The sequence below is a fragment of the Sylvia atricapilla genome, chromosome 6 (assembly GCF_009819655.1).
Source record: "Sylvia atricapilla isolate bSylAtr1 chromosome 6, bSylAtr1.pri, whole genome shotgun sequence".
Classification (NCBI taxonomy): domain Eukaryota; kingdom Metazoa; phylum Chordata; class Aves; order Passeriformes; family Sylviidae; genus Sylvia; species Sylvia atricapilla.
The window spans coordinates 54,330,742-54,350,012 of record NC_089145.1 but is presented as its reverse complement, the minus strand read 5'-3'; the positions used below and the strand labels follow the sequence as shown (position 1 = coordinate 54,350,012).

Genomic DNA, 19,271 nt, shown 5'->3' with positions numbered 1-19,271 from the left:
AGAAATTCAGGTATAAGAATCAAACTCATACAGCACCATACAAAACAGAAAGCATCTAGGGAAATATGCAGCTTCAGAATCCTGTAAGTTGCAGAAATTATTGCCACTGATGAAATTTAAATGACACTGCAGAGCACTCCAGTAAAGCATTACCTACTGCTAGAACTGGTATGTATTTTCTCAAGATTACCATTACTTCACTACTTTGCAACAGTACTACTTCAATTATCCAGTACACAAAGAGAAATTTAAGTTCTGAAGCAGCTTATGAAGAAATCCTTCTGCCAAGTAAAGGGGAATGACAGTACCTTTACTCATTTTTTCCTTCCCTGCCAGAAAGGAATGCAGGATGCAGCAGGTCACCCACTAGAAACAAGGTGATGCCACTGGCATCAAAGCTTTTAAGCATTTAAGTTCTTTTAAATTGGAAAGGAATAGAAGTAGAGCAGCACCCAGAAGAGTAAAAATGGGCAGGGAGAGAGAAAACCCTATGGTGAAGAAAGAGAAAAGGGACCGTGTGGTTAAAGAGCACTTCTTAGAGCACTGGCAGTTGGGAGGCTCAGGAGCCACCTTGAAACTTTTCTGTAAAGCAGGAGATGAGATGGAGCATGGGAATTAAATTAAATTTCACTAAGAAATAATTCAAATGTGGAAAAAGTATAGCCTAGTCATCCATCCTTGTATTTTCTTCCCCCTTACTTCTTCCCTGGAGAAAGATATAAAGAGGCACATTAGGTGGGTTTCCAGGTCTAGCAGGAGAAGCCTCCTGGGTCCTGGTCCCTTGCTATTTGACTTGAGAATGATCCAGGAATTATCAGGTTAATCTCAAGTGCCTTTGCTCATTGAAGAGTGACTCTTCTCCCTGCCATCTAATGAGGGATGGGTTGATTTCTAATGACCTGGTTTTTCCTTTTATCCAGCAGACAAGGAGCTACTGGCTCTGGCAAAACTCTTCTTTCACACCTGTTTGTTCCATTAGTTCGGGTTTGGGTTGTTTAGATGCGTGAGACAAGCTGGTTTTGTTCTGTGGATGCAGCTGGACTGTCAATCTCAGCAGAGCACAGCTCACCCTTTTGCCCAGCAGTCCCTCACCCTCTGGCAGACCTGAATCAGCTTGGCAGGGGCACAGAGGACAGGGCTGAAGCCTCACTCACCACTTTTTAACATCTGAGTCTCTTAGCAACTAAATCACCTGGTGAAAGTAGATGACACTCAAAACACCTTCTCTGCATTTCCCTAACTCCCTTCCCCTCTCAATAGCCCCCAACAGCATCACTTTTATGAGAACCCTCATGTCCATTGCCTCTGACTGCTCTGTTACTAAGATGCCATCTGTTGTTGATGCCTTATCTACTGGAGCACTGACCTCTCTTAGCTAAGCTGCCTTGACCTTTATGAGAGATCAGTTCATCTGATGCTGTCCATCTCTGGACACATATGTGACTAATGAGGAAATCAAGTGATCTTCATGATGTTTGAACTGTATTGTGACACTTAGGCTGGTCCCTGCAAGCCTGCGACAGAGAACAGCCAAAGCAGCTGAAGCTGAGTCCTGTAATTTCGATCCAAGCAGAGATCAAAAGCATACCTGCAGAGTTTGATCACATCGTGGGGAAGCTGTCATAACACTTGTCATATCTAAAGAATTTGCAGTGGCATTGATTTTAGCAGAGATGTATGGTCTTTTAGAAGAGATGTATGGTCTTAGCAGAGCCTGAGTATATACCCACATTGTTATTCCATGTCACTGTGTCTTCACTGCCTTTGCAACCATGCTAAACCAAGGAAAACTGCTCATGCATAATACAATCTGTATTTATCTTAAGGCCAGATTTGCCCTGAAAGCCTGAGGTCTACCATCAGCAAGGACAGATCAGTGTGTGCAACAATAAGCACACAGCTCTGCTGAAACCTCTTCAGCTAAGCATGTTTTCAAATACAGCCTTTAAAGCAGTGCAGTTTGGTGGCTTTACCAAGAAAAGCATCATCTACTCACTGAGACGAAGATGCAAGATGAAGACTGTGTAGTCCAGTTACAGCATTTGCTGAAGAGACACACCAACACTCAGAGAAGGGGAACAATGCACATGCAACTGCGTCAACAGAGTGAAATGCCTTTGTGTCTCTTCCTCCTTGGAGACGAAAAACTCAAAAGATTTGCAGGGAATCCTGCAGGTCTCCCAGGATACACCATAGTTCACACTAATAATGTGTTGCTGGAGGCAACCAAGCCTGAACAAACAAATCAGTCCGGGGGAGGAGGAGCGGTGGGTTCATGAAAGCAAAACCTGCAGGAAAGCCCCCCCCCTTCTTTTATGTAAACTTTCCCACCCAGATCCTAATTCTGGCTGGCTGGTGAAGGGCCTGCTGCAGAGGAGGTGCAGTGAATTGCCCTCGTGTCCCACTTGTGGAGCCAAGTGCCCGTGCTGGCGGCAGCGCTGCGCAGCCCCGAGCACGGGAAGCGATGAGGCTGTAGCTGTGGCTGCGTGACAATGCACTCACAGCCTGCACTTGTCTGCTCTGCCGGGTGCCCCATGTGCCTCTCTGTGCTGCCGTGTGCTCCCTTTCCCCACAGGCCCTTCTGAAGGCTCTAGCCTACCACCAAGCATACAAATGCATGTCTAGCACAGGCAGGACACAGCAGGCACGTATAGACAACCGGTTTGAATACACTCCAAGGGTACTCGCCTGATGCACGGGCACAAAAGGAAAGAAGATCCTGGGATGTATCAAGGAGACAATTCCTGAAGATAGGAAAACTAGTATCTTGAGATCAGGCTGTGCTGAGACCTCAGTCTTGCACAGTTTTGATCACCACATACCCAAAAGATTAATTCAAAAAGCAACGTGAGCTGAGCAAAGCTTTCTAGGATGAGGAGGAGAATGGAGAACCAGAATATTAAAGAGCTTGTCTCATTCAGTTTAGCAAATGGACACAGAGAGGGAGATAATTACCCTGTATAAATATATTAAAGTGCTTACACTGGAGAGGGCAAAAAGCTATTTGAAAGACAATATTGGCACAGGAAACACATGGATAGGAAATGGCCATGAATACATTACATCAGGCCCTTGGAAATAGATTCCATTCCTATGATCTTAAGTGAATCATGTTTAAAGCTCTCTGAAATGGTCTACATGTGAAAACACAGCAGCTTCAATAAACCACTGACTAAAGTCTCCACTTAAATGGAATAATTTCTACAAAGCCTGTAATGGGCTTGAGAACACAGACCTACAGGACATATGTTGGCAGGATCTCTAATCTCCTTTTAGACACTAAATTAAATGGCTAGATTTGGAGAGGAGCACACTGAGCTGAAGCTGTTTGAAAATTTTGTTAACTGTAACAAGAATAGCTGGGACATGAGAATCTTGGAAACAGTTTTAGGTGTAAAACCCAGGTCTGGACCTCTTCACAAAAAGTACTGAGCACTCCTAATAGTTTTAAAAAATTGAGTCCTAAGTGATTAGTTCAAATCAGTGTCCATGAAATACACTGCACTACCACAAGGGTACTGACAAGTAAATTGGACTGGCATCCATGTGACAAAACCCAGAATCACAATTCTCATTCTTGCTAATCAAGATCAGAATGAATCAAATAGCATGAAGTCTCCTCTTCCTCTCATGTAATACACACAGTCATAATGCAAATACCAGTTTATCTGGGCAGAGGATTTTGGTCTCATCTGTCAAATATGAGGGCAATTAAGACCAAATTGCTTCTAATAACAGATGAACATGGTTATTAAGATTCATGTAGTATTTGTGCTCCAGTATTATATGGTTTGATCAAGGCTAGATGAGGTCAAAACCAGAGATATTAAAGACATAAATCAGCAATTTCCCTAGAGTACTGTCATCCAACTCTGCTCATTTCTGCCTTGAAAGAACATAAGGTGTTACCTTTTTTGCCTAACACTGGGGGTGAATAAAAGAAAAAAAGGAAGCAGAAGTCTGATAAAAATGGACATTTATCACAAGTTTCTAAGCGGGTACAAGAAAATAAGTTGTCAACATAGAAGCTGAAGTTTTTGCTTAAATTATTCTGTTCACTATTCACGTTTTTGACAATCTGCTTCTCATTTTATCCCACACTGTTCTTTGAGGAGATGACTCTATAACTGATCCCCTATAGGTGTTCATCATCACTTGTCCAATTCCTGTGATGCATAGCCCAGTGATCCCCTAAGCCTTTCTTAGGTTTCAGGTGATATCACAGCAAGAGAGTAACAAGCAAATCCATGCATTTGGGTATTGTGAAATTTCTCATTCTTACTTGCTCTGTGCTGCTCCCAACTTTTTCACTGGCTGTTTTACTCTGCCAGCTCCCATTCAGCCCCTTCATAATCAGACAGGAAATTCCACACAGAACTGGGATCTCTAATCAGGAGCACAAACATGATTTACAACTCCTGTTAATTGGTACTACTGCTGAGCCTTGCTTGCTTCTCTGCCACACAGAATTAGGGTGGAAAATGCCAGTTCTCAGGTGGGTGACTCTTCCCTGCGGTGAATCCCACTGTGCTTCAGGAGCTGCAGAACTCTGTTCCTTGGGGTGCAGCCAGTGCTGTAGGGCACTGGCTGTGGTGCTGAGAGCATGAAGCTGGGACAGTGCCTCTCCAGAGCTACTCTGGCTACAGTGCCATTCCTGCCTCCTGCCAGCAGTACATGGGCTTGGAGCTGAAACAACAGTACATGCTGCCAGGAACTGAATGCAACAGGTGAGATGATGTCACTGAAGACTGCCACTGATGTTTTCCACTTTGAAATATCTTGGTGTTCTTCTCTTCCAGCAGCTTTAAGCTTGGAAGACACTTGGCATCCTGTAGAATTGGTCCAAATAAACCAAGCTCTTCCTCTGTGAACACAGCAATTGCAGATAAGCTGCTGCACTTAAGCATTTCATCTCCAATTAAGCTTTACACTGAAATGTCCTGTCCCAGCTGCAAAATCTCCTGCTGAACTCCTCAGGGCTTATCATATCAGCATGTGGCTTTCTGCATTAGAGACCAACCGGGGCCAACGTAAACACTGTGGCTGAGGAATCACAGCTTACAAACAGAAGTAAAGGACTTTGTACCACCTAGTCTGCCTCACTGGCCTGAGACAAACTACAGAGCATCTAATCACATCTATTCTCTCAGGATATTGCCTACAGAAACCCAGATCAGAAGGTCAGTCCTGTGACTCGCCCTGAGCTTCTCTCTGCTGTCCTTTCAGCTGATCTGACTATGTAAAAACATTGGGGAATAGGTATGAAAAGAGTGAACTTCATCAAGAATACCATGTAGGCTCAGCATTTAGCTCTTCTATAATAAAGATAACCCTGCTACAATCCACAGTTACTGTACCTTGCACTCCTGAACAGCCACAAGAAGAAAACACAGCACCTGAACTAGGAGATGCTCATTTAGCTGTTTGCAGCACAGGCCAATGACATGCATGAGATCAGAACTGATTCTATGCTAGCAAGCAGTCAAGAAACACTCAATTAAACAGCAAAATTATACATATATATATATATATAAAGTTTTTAATTATAACATTTCCAAGCATAATTCCATTCTTAGAATGTGGAGGAGCAGGAAGGCCTAATTAATTCACAGGGATAAGCACCGTAAGACTCAGCCTAAGTAGGCATTAGTAGGAGCAGACACTTCTGAGCTTTCTTCTAACTCCTTTCTTACTATAAGAGCAATATTAAATCCTGTCCTCCTACACCCCGATATTTCTCATCATTCCTGAAGAAAAAGCAAGAATCTGATAGTCCTACAGCAGCAATCAACCACTCCTCTTTGTGAGGCAAAGAAACAGATAAGATAAATAATCAGTGTTAGCAGCCTACATTAGCCCCACAAGAGCTGGCAGAGCTGAGCTCAGTGACATCCCATCTTGCTTTAAGTGTTATCACTAGGACAGTCATTTTTAAAAATGAAGTTTTGAAGGGATGGAAATGGCTGATCATGGACTAACTTTGCTGCAGCTGATGTTAATCAGAAAGACATCATGCAAATATTTGCTCAGGATATGGTAGTATTATAGAATAGCTTGGGTTGGAAGCAACCTTTAAAATCATCTTGTTTCAACCACCCTGCCATGAGCAGGGACACCTTTCCACTAGACACCTTTCCAGCTTGCTCCAAGCCCCATCCAGGCCTGGCCCTAAACACTTCCAGGGATGGGGCATCCACAGCTTCTCTGGGCAATCTCTTCCAGGGCCTCACGACCCTCACAGCAAAGAATTTCTTCCATGTTGCCAGCTCATGTTGAGCTTTTCATTCAGCAACACCCGCCACGTCTTTTTCCTCAGGGCTGTTCTCAATGCGTTCTCTGCACAGCCTGCAGTTGTTCCGTGTATTTCAGACTGAAAGGTTTGCTGCAGAAATGGCTGGGTGAGGTTCTTTGGCCTGAGACATGCAGGACACCAGACTGGACAATAACAACAACATCCACAGTTCTCCTTTTCTGGCCTTGAAGCCAATGAGTCAGATGACTGCACAGCAAGATTATTTTGTAATCCCTCTCTACTGAATAGATAGAAATAAACATTTGTTATTGTTGTACCTGATCTTTCCTCATTCTACACTTCCCCTTCCTCCTGGCAGATTTTCTGTGCCTTCCTTCCTGACACAAGGAGGAACTGAGACAGTGACTCTAGTGCACTGCTGTTACCTGCAGCCTTCATCAAAGAACAAGATTGTCAGTCTATATGGCAAAAGCTATTCTACTTCACCCAGGGTCCAGCTTGCACAACCAAGCTGCAGGCTTCCCCACTGCAAAACAGGGATGAGGATTGAACACTGCTGCAGAGGTCATTGGGCAACTGTGGCCAGGAAGCCTTGAAGATGAGCTAATTCCCAGTACTCAGTCTGTCTTGGGATCACAACACTTCTACTGCTATGAATTATCTAGACCTAGCTTCCCAGATCTGTCCCACTAATTCATTACTCTTCAAGAAGCTAAAATGCCTGAGAAAAAGCTGGGATGACAATTAGGATATAAAACTCCTGAAATGCTACTTGTTATTGACATGAAAAATAAAAAAACATGCCTCTGGTGCTGATCCAGCCCTTACAGGTGGGAGTTGTTTAAGAGTATATTTTAGGTGCTATTTGTTCATGGTAATCTGGAATCCCCTCCTCCTTGAAGAAGGGTTGGATGTTCCTCTCTGCCAGCCTCTCCAGCTGGCTTTGGGAGGCTCTCAGTACAAGTTTCTCATGTGTCCTGGGACTGGGACACTAGCACAAGCTGGGTAATAGTTACACAGCAATAACTGAAATGCATTTCTGGATGGAAGGTGGTATCATCAGCATATATATTTTTCCCCCTTACCATGGTAATTAACATGGAATAATTTCAGAGGTTGTTGCCTGTTCATGGCATTCAGTGCAACCACTGAATAATCTTATATCGTATAACCAGCTATCCAGTTATCTTATAACCACTATATAATCTTGTCCAAAGCTGCTTGTTTGAAACTCACAGAACACCATTCTTGCAGTCTCATACTGGGATTCAGTATCTAGCTGGTTATAGTTACGGAAGAAATGTAACAGAACTACTGCAGAAAGCATTAGGAAAAAGTTTGAAAAGTTACTTCTGCCCTGTACTACCTTCAAGGAGATAGCTGGAGCTGAGCTTGTCAGATTGCCATTTCTGAGTTTTGGAACAGAAGCACCAGAACCCTGTTAAACAACGTGTTTTACTTTGAAAATAACAACATTCTCAGAATTAATTCCTTGTGCTATTTATGAACTGTCTGGATTTTGAGAAATCAGGGGTCACACATGCAACCCTTCTATCCCCAAACATGCAGATGTTCTCAGAAAATAACACAGCAATTTCCTCAGTATCCCAGTAGTCCCAGAGATACAAGAAAGTGCCAAAGAGAACAACTGGTCAGCAAATTGAACCATTAACATCAAACATGGCATAGCTGCAGCTTTGCTAAGATACAAATTACAACAGAAACACCACAACTAGCAACAATGCACCTAAAATTGCTGTGAGGAAACTTATGCCTACATAGACATACACATTCACATAGCTTTATAATATATACAGAGAGATTCTATTATATTCTATTAAGTTTATAATAGAATATAGTTTATGAGCTATTAAATATATATAATCTTTATTATATATATATAATTATTTATATTTGTATACAGATACTTTAATTTATATAAATAAAATTATTTTAAAAGAACAAGGTGATATGCAGAAATCTAAATCAAGCTGTATTTGGGCACAACCTCAGAACAGATCCATAACCACAATTACAAGAAGGCCTCTCCCTTGCTCCTGTGCCTCGCAGATATTTGGCCTTTTTTGAAGCTGAGACAGGCATCTGCTACAGAAGAACAAATACTTGTATTGTATCAGTAACAGAGATGTCCTGTGTTACTTATCTTGCAGAGCGCAGTCACAAGGCCAAAAGTTCCCAACTTCTTTCATGCTCATTGATCCAGCTGAGGCAACATGGTGAGGGATGGTAGAACTCTGATGCAAGGGCACTTCACCAGGACCAAACACAGCTTCACACACACTGAACCCCAGCTGTTGCAAAGTGCTTGCTCTTATAACCACATAAACATGCCCATGTTAACTGGACGTCTGCTATCACCTGACCCACATTTATTGCTAGATGATGCAGGCGAAAGAGTGCTGACAAATGAGGATATAAAAGGCTTCTTGGTGCCAGATTTCAAACAAACATAGGCAATGAAGTGCAGCATCTTTTAGGTGCACTTTGATAGAAATGCAGATCTTTTTCAGGTCTGCTCATGCAACATTTACCTTCACCACTGTGAACATTGCTGCCTTTACAGGACATCAGTCTGCTTACCCCAACTCCATCAGTTGGGAGGTTTTCTGCAGTCCCCTGCAGCAAGGGTAAACTTTCAGGTTGCATCATTCAGGTCTCTCTAATCTTCCTTAGATATCTTCCTAGGCCATATCTTGCATAAACACATGCATTATATAAACTCAAGCCCATAGGTTTTATATTCAAATTTTGGGTCACTTGTGAGAAAGTTAATTCCCAGCCAATTTTACCTGCTTAGAGCCTACCAGCCCTGGACACCAAGATGCACATTTTTGGCTGGTATTTGTCTCTATGTAAGCCTGCAGACAAATCTACCAAAGGCTTGAATTTGCTCCCACACAAAACCCTGTTGCCCTGAACTACCACAGGCAGTTGGTGTTTAAGCATTTTGCATGCAGGATAAATTCAAGACAAGTGGTGAAATTATGGAATAGAGTATCCTTTTATCCTGTTCAGGCAATTAAAAATTCACCATGGCTAAAGCAGTTATTTACTTAGCATCTGAGCACAGAGTAGAATTGTTTCATTGCTTTTTTCTAATTAGGTTTTTCTCACTTGAAACAGTATTAACCCACACGGTTTTATAGACCTGATTCTTCACCATCACTGAGTAGATCAAACATTGACTTATGATTTTCATTGGGCTTTTAGCAGTGAAATTAGTCTGACTTGTTGTTCCTCCAGCAGCTTGACCTTGGAGTCAACATTCTAGCCAGCAGTCAAGGTGACTTCCTCATCACACAGAGCATGAGGATTCCTCTCTTTGCCTTCATGGCAAATACATGCCATTTCATTGTTTTGATGTAGCCTTCAAACTTCACTACAGACTGAGGAAGGCAGTCCTTTGAGGGAGAAATGCAAATCAAACGCTTTGAATCAGGTCAGGTTCAAAGAACTGAATTTCTGGAGAAGGGCAGAGAGGATGGAGAGAAAAAAATGTTCTTACATTCTTTGTCCACTTATGCACTGTTATGGGGGATGATGGTGGACTGAACAACAGGAAAGCAACCAGAACTGTAAAGCAATTCCATGGCCACTAGGTCCTCAGCTTCCCCACTTCCAGAAACCTTCCTGATGCCAGCAGCCACCTTGGGGAGAGGACTGTGAGGCATCCCAGGAACAGGACAAACAGATGCACTTTGTCATGCTGCCCTTTTGCAAACTCTACACCTTGTGACCAGGAAGACCTCTGTATTTCACACTTCAGGTTCCAGTATCACTAGGTACTGAAGTGTATGTTATGTTTATGTATCTTATGTTTATGATTAGTGTAGCTTATGCTTTAACTAATAGCTCAGCCTTGCTTTATATTACTTCCTTTTTTACTTGTAAAAATTTTTAGGTGAATGGAGTGAGTTTTGTACTCATCTTGCTAATAAATATGTCAACTTGTGACTGACTGAGAAAGACATAGTAAGAAAGTTGCTCACTAAAGCTTTTACTGAAGAAATGAGGTTCACTTTGGGTCATATATAGGATATAATGCCAAATGTGTGACAGAGTCATATACCAGCAGTCCTTTTGTCTTTGACTGCCTATATGATGTGATGTTATATACAGACTGGGCATTCCCCATTCCCTTTGCTCAGATGGAGACAGCCCCAGTGACAGCAGCCTATAGCTACAAAATAGCAACATCCAGCACTTATTCTCGCTTGCCTATTCTACCTTTCTACCAAAAAGTGGTTTCCAAACTCAGAAGGTACAGAGAAGCAGAGTATTCCAAAATAAAAATGGTCAGACAAATTCATGATAACTTCATTATTTGAAAAAAGAAACAGATCTACTTATCCAAAGTAACTACTACTACTCTCCACTTTGTATAAAGTACTGAGCCAGCACCTACCATGCTGCTGTTTATAAACCTGCCTAGAAGTCTAACCCAGCTTCACTGAACCACCAAATAATACTCTTTGCAGGTGATGTATGCATATGTTTCTTACAGAAGGGACATATGACCTCAGCGAGGCTTAGGAAGCCCATTCTCACAAAACAGATCTCATTTCCCACATGTATTTACTTTCACCACCTGAGAGAAAACATTAAATATCTCCCGATGTGAGCCATCGGACACCAGGGAATCAATTTTCATCATCAAACTGGTAGCTACTGACCTTCCTGAGCTTGGCTTGAACAGTTTCCAACATAGTGCAGGTGCTTCCTCCTGGAGCTGTGTATTTTTTTCTGTGTCCTGACATGTCAGCTTTTTTATGCACTATGAAATTCAGCTTTGTCATTCAGGAGTTCCCATTCTCCATGACATGACTGGCACCACTCCGCTTTATTCCTCCTGCTTCAGATTACCCAGAGTACAACTGAGGAGCAAAGAGCTACAATGCCATGTGGCCCATTTTTCCACATCAGGATTGTGTCTGAATAGAGCCCTACAAGGTCAGATATAAGATCCTTAAATGGTTAAAATCTGCTAATGAACCATCTTATGTCATGTCTTACACTGTCTTTGCATTTAGTGTTCAGTAACAGTGCAAAGCACTATGCAAAGAATGCCTCCAGCAAACTGGATCTGTGTCTTGGCACTCACTGAAACAGAGAGGAGCAAGCAAACTGGGCCTGCCTCAGCTCAATACACTGTTGAGAAAATTTCTGCATGGAAATTCAGGAAAGGCATCCAGCCTCTCCTACAACATACTAGTTCCTAGACCAGCTTAAGCTGATGTGGCATGTGAGAATCAGAAATGCTCCAAGTCTATCAACAGGTACATAGCTGCATTTGGCTCTAACTTCAGGCCTGCACATGTCAGTGCTGTCTAAAATCCAAGTGTGATTTTTTTGGAATTAGAGTAGAACAAAATGTTAGCCTGCCTAATCCTTGAGTTTGTTCTGCTTTGGATCCATTCCCTGTGGCTCAATTCTGAACAGTGAGTTTGAGAAGCATCAAAAATTGAAATGGAAGCTTGAAGGCTTCTTACCAGCTGAATCTGCTGCAGAAGTTCTACCACTGGTCAAGTCCTCAGTATTAAGTGACTGCAGATCTGTGTAAGAGGGAGCAAGCTGGGGCTGCTGGTGTCCTCTGAGTTGGTTGTCCAGCTGCTCTCTGAGGCACGGGCTTGCCTCTCAGAAGAGTTGGAAGAGGGGAAGTCCAGCTGGGTGCTTTTGATGCAGACACTGGTTGCAGAAAACAGGTATTGGTTAGAGACATGCAGAGCAATCTACCCAAAGATCACAACTATTCCAAAGACATGCTAGATCAGTATACTGCGGCTCTGTAAATACAAATTCCAACATCCACAGCAACACAGTTATTTTATAACAAATGCAGCTAGTGCTTGGCACTGTTACCCTCCAGCACTACTCAGCTGTCTGCCTCAGATTCTGTACTGCAGGCAGCCATATGCTTTCTGTTGCTCAAGCGTTGGAGAAGCTGTGACTTTTCCAAACAAGATTTCATGTTTCTGACACTGTTGACAAGACCTGAATATGTTTGTTGTGCAACACAGTGGAGTTTTTACAGCACCACAGATTTTTTTAAGTGGTTTTATTATTTTAATTAAGCATTCCTATCTGTGACACCCACTCAAATGCAGTCATTATCTCAGGAATGCTCTGCATTGAGGGGGAGTATAAAAATAACCTGAAATGGGCCTATTGATGTGCATTAGGAATGGCTTTTGTTTCTGAACATGCCGAATGTAGAGTCCCAATCTGAATATACTACACAATATTTCTGCTCAGTGTAGAGGAAAAACTCTGCTCTACTCATTTGCCAGACTTGCATGTGAAACAGTTCAGTCCCACCTAACCATCACCCAGAGTTTAGAACACAATCACACACACTCACTGCTACAAATTTGTATTGGGTACTCTTTCTATTGCATATTCTTTGCCCACAACATCACCTGAATTCTAGGAACAATGGTGACTCTAGTGAGGAAATAATACTAATAAAAAGGAAAGTTATGGTTCAAAAGTCTTCCTGAGCTAAGGAGAAGTCTATGGGTAGAGACTAGTTCTAATTTAATATCTGCTTAATAACTGTTTTCTAAATTAGTACATCTATGTTTAGTTGTTAAACCAACAAAGATCTTGATGCTCCCCAAATCTCACAGTTACTGAACAACTACTGACACAGAGAGTCTCTTCTCAGTATGTAATAAACAAACAACCCTTACTAGGTTGACATACACTTTGGAAAAAAAATGACAAATTAATGTTAAAGAAAAATTCTCTCTCTCCATCCAAGTGATGTGATGGGACACTTTCCCATTACGGAAACCTTGTTGCATGAATAGAGAGAATATCCAAACAGTGATCCCTGCCTTGCCTCGTGAGAAATGTGAATTTATTTTGTGTATCTGCACTGATAGCCTCAGGTAAGCAGGCAGTAGTATTTTTATGTGTACAGCTGTGAGCCTACTGACACTGAGTGGCTTCTGAGTAGAGTCATCCCTGAGGACAAGGAGCTGCAAGTCAGATCTGTCTCCTTATTGCACAGGTTGACAGCTCTGGTGTCAGACAAACCTCTCCTCCCTCCAGTAACTGCACGTGTTGTGCTCCATGCCTGCAGAGAAAGGATGAGGAATGGATGATTAAAATATATCAGTCCCTCTCTCAGTCCTTTTGTTAAAGGTCCTTTTGAGGTACCTCAAAAGCCACCCTTAAAACTTCAGCTGAAATTGCTTTGACAGACAGAGCACTTTATCTGGACAGAGAAGACAAACTGAAAAGCTGAGCTCTGTACGTGGATCACTAACAGGAGCCAAGTTTGGTGGGGTTTGTTTTTTTTTTTTTTTGAGTGTGCTTTCTATCCTAGGAACTCTAGAAACTGTGGAATCATTTTATAGAAAAAACATCTTAGATTTCCAGTATTTTTTAAGTCTGTCACAGCAATATGAAAAAACAGACTAATTTAGAAACATGTAAGATATAATAACTCAAATACTGCCAACTAGTTTTGTGCTTTCCAAACTCAGTTTTTATCTAAGAAGGCAACTGACTGGACTAGTGTTGCCAAATACTTCTATATAAGGGCAAATTAATTTTATTCCAGGTAAGTTGGGCCATCTTGAAAGAACATAATGGTTTGCTTTTTTTCCTAAAAAGAGCCTTGTACTTTGGAAAACCAAAACTGCAAGCAGCTTTTTCTGCAACAGATGTTCTTTAAATTCTTACTACAGTCACCTTCTCCCTGTGACTTTCTAGGTTCCCCAACACTAACTATTAAATCTAGCAAAAGTGCATTTTCCCATCTTGCAATCTCAAAAAGCAACAAGCAAAACTAAACATCTACACATGTTTAAGATCTCTCTTCAGATGCTTCTGCTCCTGCTCTTCAGATGCCTGGAAATGCTGCAGCCAAATTCCTAAATGAGGCAGGGCTCTTTTCTGAGATTTTGAATTCAGTCTCTAATACCAATAACCAGAGAGTCACAGTCTTTCTGTGGTAGGAATTTCTCAGAAATCTGTTAATGTTGCAAGACCAGTGCCAGAACTATCCCTAAAATGCAAATTCTGTAACATGCATTGGATGCTGAAAATCAACTCATTGTTTCCCAAACTGTTTCCTTCAACGTGCATTTTACTTTTCTTGACATATTTATTCTTAAAACAATGGATTGGCATTTAATATGCAGATTTACCTTGAAGCATTCATTCCTCTTTGGTGTTTTGAGAACCTGTTCCTTGATCCCTACACTGTATTACAATAAACCATGTTAGCATAATTTCCTTTCTTATTACATGGGACTTCAGATTTTTCTGATTTTAGCATTACATCACAGTTTCTAGTGACAGGTGTAGTTTCCAGCTGCTGATCTTGTGTTGCAAATATCGCCTACTTTCAGAGAGAACAGCACAAAGTAGTTAAGCTCAGATACGCTGTTGGATAGCCTCTCAAGGGACATGGTAAGAGTCCAAGTAATTTGAGCCACTTAAACCAGACAAAAGCTCTTGGGAAGTAGTGGGTGTGGCTGAGTAGGATGGATGATGTAACAGATCTTGCCTTATTCTAAATTATGGTGACTAAGAATACCTCATTGAATTGAAGAGTGCAGCTAACACTGACAGAATACGAGACTGTGAGCTGGAGGCCCATTGTGTAACAAATGCAAATGTTTTGTCACCTGCTGGCTGTGATCATTTACAGACTGTGTAGCATTTGTGATAGCAACATTTGGGTCAGCCTAAAAATCTCATTTTTCACTTTGGCAGTAATAGTTTGATTAGACTGATAATAATCACAACAAAAATCAGAAATTTTCTTCTTTTCCCAGCAAAAGGAGAACAGAGAAGGGGACACCACAATACATAATTTCTGTGATGAAAGATTTCTGTGGCCTCACTCAAGAGTTTTTGCTTCTTGAGGAGAAATCCACATGATTTGGCAGCTGCCAATTAACTCTGTCAATTAACATAAACCCCAAATGCAGAAATATTTGAAACAAACATTTTGCTTAGCATTTAGTCTGCCTGAACCTGGTAGAGGGAAGGGTTTACAAGAACATCCTGAATAAAGACAGTTTTCACTGTGAGGCTTACTATGGGTGCTTTTAATTTCTGTACCTCAGATTTTGACCTTTTATCTTCCAAATTCTTTGCCTGTTTGTTCAGTTCTGTTTCTTGCCATCAATCCCCTGACCTCTGCTCCCCCAATAATGTCTTCACTTTTCCCAGAACAACAAGGGTCCAGCATTAGCCTTGGTTTTCTTTAAAATGTACTTCCTATAGGATAGCCACTACATTCTAGCTGTCTTTAAATTGCTGTTCTTCTAGACTCTGAGCACTTTGGGACAAACATTTGCTTTTGGGGGAACCTGAGCCAAAATACTCTAGCCCTAATGTCAGAGCAGCCAGCATCTCTCCTAGGAGCCATCCTCTTTGCTCTCATGGCACTCATGGCACTCTGGAAACCCCACTTTGCAAGTCCTTTTCAAAACGTGTTTCCAGGCAGCCTGGCCATCAGCCTGGATAATTATCTAGTCAGCTGAGCAGCTGCCCAAGCACAGACAGACAGACAGACGATTTCCTAACAGCACTGGAGCCCTGACAGGAACGCGGCCGGGGGTGCTGAGCCTCCAGGATGTTGCTCTTCACAGCTGCCTGCACAGGAAACATTTCCAATGTGTCCATCCTTCTCACACCAATCCTTCTGTTTGCACTTGGCCTTTTTACTCTTCCCTCCCCCCGGTCTGGGTATTTGCTATTGTTCTTATGCAGAATGTTTGCTACTGGAAATGAATAATTGCTGCCACCATGGGCTTTCCACTGAGGGTGTCAGCGTACACAACATCTCCAGCTTTGCTGTCGCCCATAGAAAAAAAAAGTGAGCTGCACAATAACGGAGAACAACTAAGCTGAAGTTTATAAGTTTATCCTATCTCTTGCTGTCAAATGTCCTTCAAAGTAAAGGGCCAGAAACAGAACTGTCATTTCTGTTTCCCTCTAAAAGCTGTCAGCTGCACTGGTCTGGCCATTTATCATACAGGGCTCAGAAAAGGAGTGGGATCAGCTCATAAGGAAGGATTTTAAAATCCTTAAGAAACACCTCCTTGGGGTTCCTATAGAATAGAATAGAATAATAGCTCTATTAATAATTAATAAACTTTATATAAATAGTTCATAGAATAATAGTTTCCCATGCAAGAATTACATGGAGTACATCCTGGTCTGACTGTTAGGGGAACCACCCTCCTTCATGAATCTCAGTCAGATGCCAAAGTTAGTGTGTAAATATCCTCCCTCAGTGACATGGATCACACAGGACAAGCCTCTACAGGGGCACAAATGAGTGTTCTCTTTAAAACTGCAATGCTTTTGGAAAGTCTACTCTGCTCTCCTCATCTGGATATCCTAGACCTGTGCCTACAGACCAGTGTCCCCTGTGACTGAAAACACACACCAACAGGCAGTGCTTTGGCTAAGCACATAAGACTGGGCCACATCCCTCTATGGGTAGGACATCAAGTAATAAATATACCATAGGATTTGTTTTATGGAAGTCTTTTTCTCATGATCAGCTTTATTAAGGTTGAGCAAAGATTTTTATTTTATGTTTAAGAAGGTGCATTTAGGAGTTTTTCAGTTAACAAGGATACAACAACATTAGTAGGAAACGCCAAGTCAGAGCAACCAAGAGCCTCATTTGAAAAAGTGTGTGGCTGTTATGAGTAAGCATAAGGATCACATAGCCATGAAACTGGAGAGGTAGAATACCAGTTTTACATATATACACTTCATGGTGCTCTTCCTTCTCTTCACATCAAAGGATAAGTAAGCATTTACAAGTAAGAACCAACAAATAAATACAAAGAAGGTCAGAGAAATCGCTTTTAGCCTGAAGATTCCCCTGCTTTTGCACAAAGGTCTAATCACACTGTCTCAAAAGGACTAGTCTGCACCACCCATCAAAAGAGCAGATGGAAAACCAGATGGGGTTTACCCAAAACCCAATCCAAAGTTGACAATCCAAGTTTTCTGACAGATGTATTATTCATGTTACAGGGAATATTTGATAGATTCAGTGATCAGAGGAAAGCTATAACTCTTCAAACTGCTTTAATAAATACCAGAAAAATGGAATTAAGAAGAGAGAATCTCAATTTAAACATGAAAAAGTAAACTGTTGTTTTCTTGGGCAATTACTCCACAACCTCCTGCAAGGAAGGACAGAAGTCTGTTCATGCAGAAAAGCTAGAAGCTCATACAGCCACATCAGTTACCATAAGCAAGCCAGAGGATTTGCATGTGTGTTTAAAGTATGTCAGAGAGAATTGCTATATTTGAAGAAAGGTGCATGCATCCAGTGTTGGAATTAAGGTAAACTTCTGTTGTCTTTGTAATTCTCCAGCTGCTAAATCACAGCATCAAAAGACAGCAAAATTACTGATGAGCACTGGCACAAGTAGTTGGTATCAATGAACTTCTGGCAAAAACCAGGGGAACTATGATCAGGTAAAATCTACGATCACAGAGGTGATCACTATTGTTTCAGTTCCAAATTACAGAGGCAAATATGGCTCAGACTTTTTCAATGGCTGTTCACACCTCTATGTAGAAATGTCACTACTGAAAACACCTCTGTGCTCTTTCCCCATGAATGCATTTTGGCAATCTCCAAGACTTAGTCAAGACACAGGTGGAGTGAATCACAGAAGGTTTTAATTTTCTTTACAAAAAGAAAATATTTCTTGTTCAATACAGAAGGATAGTGTGAGCCCTCTTTGAAACTCTGATAATATTAATGTGTTAAAATATACTACAAACTACTCAAAGTTAAACCCTGAGAAGCCAAAGAGCAAGGCAAAAATCCTGTATGCTCTCATTTACTTTATCTTACTGGAACAGACTTTTTCACTGCTTTTGCCTCACCTGTTTGTGGGTGGGTTGATGAAGCACTGGTCCATGGTGCATCTTCAAACTGAACCCAAGCACTGATGGATGATGACAGATCATGGTTACCAAGCACAGCAGAATCCACTTGGGCTGCTCAGCTGCCTCTTCCAGCTCTGTGCAGAAAAGGTCTTGAAATCCTCCATTTGCATTATGGTTCTCTTCTGAGGATGTGTCTGAGGAATTAAAACATTTCACCGGAGGAGCCTCAGTGCTGCCTAATATAGAGACAACACAGATTTAACAGATTGACTATTATTTCATTGGTTTTTATTGAAACAGCTACAATCTGCCATTAAATGTAGGAATTTTTCCTTCACCTAATGCAGTTTTTGGATTAACAGTGGGCAGTCTTGCACTTGATTATAACAGGTGAGATTTTCTCCATGTTTTGGTTGGATATTGTCTTGAATTTTTAAGGACAGATCCAAAACCTATAGTAGATCCACATGACATCATACGAGGAGTAATTTGCCTTTTGGCCCAAATTCTCCTATTACATAGGGGTAGCAGGAGATAATTCAATCTCTGCACAAACTGCTTCCCTAGAATGCATGCTCTCCCTGCTAGATATATGACAGTAGTTGGTCTAAATCAAACAAAGGAAGTCTCACCAGTTTCAAGGCAAATCAGAGAGCTTACCTTGTGGGTGAACAGGCAGGAGCAGCTCATCAGTGAAGGACACCCACTCAGACTGGTGGGAGGCAATGACACTTGTCAGAGATGTCATATTCGCAGCAGGTCACTCATCTTCACTTGGGGATCATGAGGAGGAGGAAGCAGAATGGGAGAGGGACCGTGAAGATGAGCCAATAGAGGGAAACACCTCCTTTCTACGTTTTTTTCAAACTGCTGTTAAGACAAGAAAGAAATAGATTATGTCTTTTAGAAAATTAAATAAGAGAAACTAGTGCCACCGTTTTTTGTAATATAGAATGTTAAAGCAATTTATGTACTACAGTCACAGTAATGTCAAAGCACAACCACCTTTGAGACAGGAATGTCACTTGTGTCCAGAGGAGGGTTACACTTGAGCAACTCCTTCATATAAAGCAACTGAGGGTCTGGAAACATCTTCATGTAAAAACAGTCC

General features: G+C 41.6%; 1 protein-coding gene across 1 annotated transcript in view; it reads right to left on the bottom strand.

Moving 5' to 3' along the window:
- Positions 1-19,041, bottom strand: part of STON2 (stonin 2) — a 56,047-nt gene extending 37,006 nt beyond the window's left edge. Inside the window, 6 exon segments of the mRNA XM_066321964.1 lie at positions 11,764-11,844; positions 11,847-11,930; positions 11,933-11,959; positions 18,158-18,265; positions 18,268-18,396; positions 18,821-19,041. Of these exon segments, the coding sequence (XP_066178061.1) occupies positions 11,764-11,844; positions 11,847-11,930; positions 11,933-11,959; positions 18,158-18,265; positions 18,268-18,396; positions 18,821-18,908 (517 nt within the window). The 5' untranslated portion in view covers positions 18,909-19,041.
- Positions 19,042-19,271: the final 230 nt, after the last annotated feature.